General features: G+C 58.0%; 1 protein-coding gene across 1 annotated transcript in view; it reads right to left on the reverse strand.

Annotated features, from left to right (window-relative positions):
• EPN2 (epsin 2) overlaps positions 1 to 3,919 on the reverse strand; it is a gene marked incomplete in the record, with an annotated part of 61,872 nt that overhangs the window by 27,040 nt on the left and 30,913 nt on the right. Inside the window, 3 exon segments of the mRNA XM_027765569.1 lie at positions 4 to 149; positions 868 to 960; positions 3,847 to 3,858. Of these exon segments, the coding sequence (XP_027621370.1) occupies positions 4 to 149; positions 868 to 960; positions 3,847 to 3,858 (251 nt within the window).

Raw genomic sequence — 3,919 nt, forward strand, 5'->3', positions numbered from 1 at the left:
CCCGCGGGAGCGGCCGGTCCACCCCAGGGGTTGGTCTGGTTAGCCGAGGCCGCCAGGCCCCAGGGCTCCGCCTTCGGGGCAGCAGGGCCTGAGCCGGGCAGCGCGTCCATCAGCTCCAGCAGCGTGGTCTGCGGCGGGTGGGAGCCGTGCTTCAACACAGAGGGAGCAGGTTTCAGCGTGCTGCAGTCTCAGCGTCAGCCGGGACCACGGCTCATGCCTCCAGGCAGGGAGAGGCCCGCCAGGGGAGGCCAAAGCCGCCATCTCCTGCCCGTCCCACAGCCCCGCCACCGCACCGCCTCCAGGGCAGCCCAGGGCCACACCAAGCAATCCCTGTCTCGGCAGCGTTCGAACAGCTCCTGGGGCTCCGTGGACAGCGCTGGCTTCTGCCCAGGCTGCGGCTTCCCTCCTTCCACAAGGCCCTGCCCTGTCCGAGGGCCCACGCTCCGAGGCGCTCACCCCACCCTCCCTGCTCTGGTGACTATCCCGTCTTCCATCAGGGAGCCCGTGGCACCGTGCCAGGGAGGCCACAGGGGCCCCGGGCCTTGTGACAGGCAATGATGCGCTTGTCAGGGCAGAGCCCATGCGGCCACCGCCACGTCGCAGCCGGAAGTCTGGCTGGAGCGCCCACAGTGATGGCAGAGACCAGCACCAGGGCTCGTCCATCCAGGGAGGTGTACCAGGGCCCCGGACACCCAGTTCAGCTACCGGCTGCCATGGCCGCGGCAGCAGCACCGCCACCAGCTTGGTTTTCGGCTGAGGGAACGGGGGTGCCGGCTGAAGCTGGGGACCCTGTGTGTCCCGCGTGTGCAGTAGGCGGGGGCGCTGTGGCAGCGAGGGCCGGTTTCCCTCCCCCGGGTGAGCTCTTACCTCTTTCTTTTTCGGAACTTTGACCGTGTCTCTCCGGCTCTCTTCGAGGGCCATCTGTAACCGGAGGTCATCGCCCCGGCGGAGCCGCTCCTCCTGTGGAGGGACAAGGTGAGCGTGACGCTGGAGGGGCTTGCGCTGGCGTCCCTGCACGGGACACAGCCACCAGCCGGCCACCGCGTGCCGACCGCACCTGTCATGTGGCCTCCAAACACCCGGGGACACAGGACGTGCTGACGCTGAACATGGGGACCCAGACGCCCCTCTTCCCTGCACCCTGCATGGCTCCCCCCGCACCCCCAGGGGACAGTGGTTCAGGCCCCACCTCACCGGGGAGAGGAGGTGCTTCTTCTCCAATACCTGCGCTTTGCGGGTTTTCTACTTATGGAAATGGCACATTTCCTTCAGAAACACGAGTCTGACAACCCAGAAAGGAATCAGAGGGTGGAAGTGACATGTCGTGCCATCTCCCACTGGGGACGCTTCCAGAAAAGCTGCGTATTTCTATGCTTTCTGACAAGCGAGTCTCTGCGCTCGTTTCAGGAAGTCACATGAGCGCAGGCTGGACTGACGACAATGGCGAAACAGACGCGCTCCCACCGTGGGCTTGGGCCGTCCGCCTGTGCACCCACACGGACAGGCCTAACCCATCGCGCTGTCTACCTCAGGGACAGAGGCCACGGCTGCTACTCCCCAGCTCGGACATTGCCAGTGACAGACACACAACCTGGGGCGGGGCTCTGTGCCGGAAGTGACTGCCCGGACCTCACCTCCTTGGCCAGGGGCCCTGGAACCCGACTGCCCCAACCTCACCTCCTCAGTCAGGGGTCCCTGTGCTATTCCTGGCTCCTTCTGCCCCTCTTAGCCAAATGCTGGAGACACAGTTCTGACAACTGCAACCAAAGGGATTTGTTTTTTTTTTTTGAGAGGTTTTTGCTACAGGGCGCATGCACTCACCAGAAAGAGAGAGACAGAGAGACAGAAAGTGAGAAATCACCCCCCAGGGGGGATGGCCACGCCGTAATCCTCCATTCGCCTCTCGGGATCTTGGGCACGCATGCACGCACATCCGACATGAGTTTAAGCCACTGGATCCAGGACTCGAACCGCAGTGGACCACATGGGAGTCCAGCGACATAGCCATTACACCACCTGCTAGTCTCAGGGCTGATGTTTTAAGGTCCTGCCAATCAGGCCTTTCACTCCTCGCCTGTCTTAGAGCACTGTGTGCCTCAAGAGAGCCACTGCAGGCCCGGCTGGTGGCATAGCAGTTAAGGCGCTGGACTCCTACATGGCTGACTGTGGTTCAAGTCCTGGATCTTGGAGCTTGTTTTCTCACTTCCCTACCTCTCTGTACCTCTGTGGTCATATTTAAAAACAGTAATAATAACAACAAATAAAATTAAATAATTCTTCTTCTTCGAGAGAGAGAGCCACCACACAGCATGCGCGGCGAGGTGGGCAGTGGCGGCAGTGTCCTGAACACTGCAGAGCGGATGTCCTGAGCTCTGACCACAAAGCAGCAAGTAGGCGTGGCTCTGACACTTGGCAAAACGCCACCATTCCACACCGTCTAGGTACTTCAAAACATCACACTGCACGCAAGGACAACACACCATGTTATCTGTTGATTTTTCAAGACTTATTAATTTTACTTATTAACATTATTATTATTTCATAATTTGACCGGAGAGAGAGAAAGAGAGAGAGAGAGGGAAAGTGAGAAAAGAAGCTGCCAGGTTTGGAGCTCGAACCATAGTTGGCCATATGGGAGTCCAGCTCCTTAACCACCACGCCACCTAGGGGCCCCACTTGTTGATCTTTGATTTGTACTTTAAAAAGGAATGTACAGGGACCAGCAGATGGTGTAACAATTACACCACTGGACTCCCATGTAGCTGATCACAGTTCGAATCCTGGACCTGGTGGCTTGAAACTCAGATAAAGTAATTCTCAAGAAAAAGAATGAAAAAGTAGTAATAAATAAATAGCACTAACAAGCGCATAACAACAACTGACACGCTATGAAAGAGCATCGTAAGATAAAGGTCACTGTGTGAGGGATGGGTATGCGCCGGGCGCGTGCGCATGCGTACCCAGAATCCCAAGAGGAGAATGGAGAAGGGATTGCTGTGTGGACATTCCCCCAAGGCGGAGGTGTGTGTGGGGGTTATTTCTCGCTTTCTGCCTCTGTCTCTCTGGTGAGCATATGCGCCCTATAGCAAAAATCTCTCTAAAAAAATCAAAAGGAATGTATGTGTACTAAAGAAAAACAGGAACTGGAGCTAGCAGTTAGCGTAATGGCTATGTCATTCGACTCCCACGTAGCCAACCGTGGTTCGAGTCCCAGACCCAGTGGCTTAAACTCACACCGGGCACGTGTGTGCATGCGTGCCCAAGATCCTGAGAGGAGAATGGAGGAGAAGGGATTGCGGCGTGGCCATCCCCCCCAGGGGGAGATTTCTCGCTTTCTCTCTCTCTCTCTCTGTCTTTCTGATGAGTGCACGTGCCCTATAGCAAAAACCTCTCAAAAAAAAAAGGGAACTGAAAAAAAATTAAAACATACTTCATCATCAAAACATACGAAACATAAGCCTCTCACTTCCTGGAGCGTTTCCTTCTAGCATTTCTGTGTGTTTCCTGTACAGCTCCGCCAGCTGCCCTGGTGGGGGCCCAGCCACCCGTGCCCCGGCCCACACCCATGGGCCACCCTCCGCCACACTCAGGCAGAGCCCGGGGTCCGCTGGGCCTGCACGCGTGTCTGGGAAGCAGCTCTGACTAGTCTCCTGCCTCGCCGACGACTTCCCCGAACCTTTCCCCAGTGCAATTTCCTGGACTCCCCACCGTGGGTGGGGTGACAGCAGCACCACGGGGTGACGTCAGGTACTGTCTTGGCACAGCTGGAACGTCTTGTGCTGGGAGCTGTGTGTCCTTGTCACCGCTGTGAGCGTGAGCCATCCGCCCTCCCTGCCCGACACTCACCTGCTCAGCCACCTCTCTGCTCATGGCCAGCGCCAGCTGCAGCTGCAGCTCCCCCTCGCCGCCGGTCTTGGGG

The sequence above is a fragment of the Tupaia chinensis genome, unplaced genomic scaffold (genome assembly GCF_000334495.1).
Source record: "Tupaia chinensis unplaced genomic scaffold, TupChi_1.0 Scaffold138725_1, whole genome shotgun sequence".
Lineage (NCBI taxonomy): Eukaryota > Metazoa > Chordata > Mammalia > Scandentia > Tupaiidae > Tupaia > Tupaia belangeri.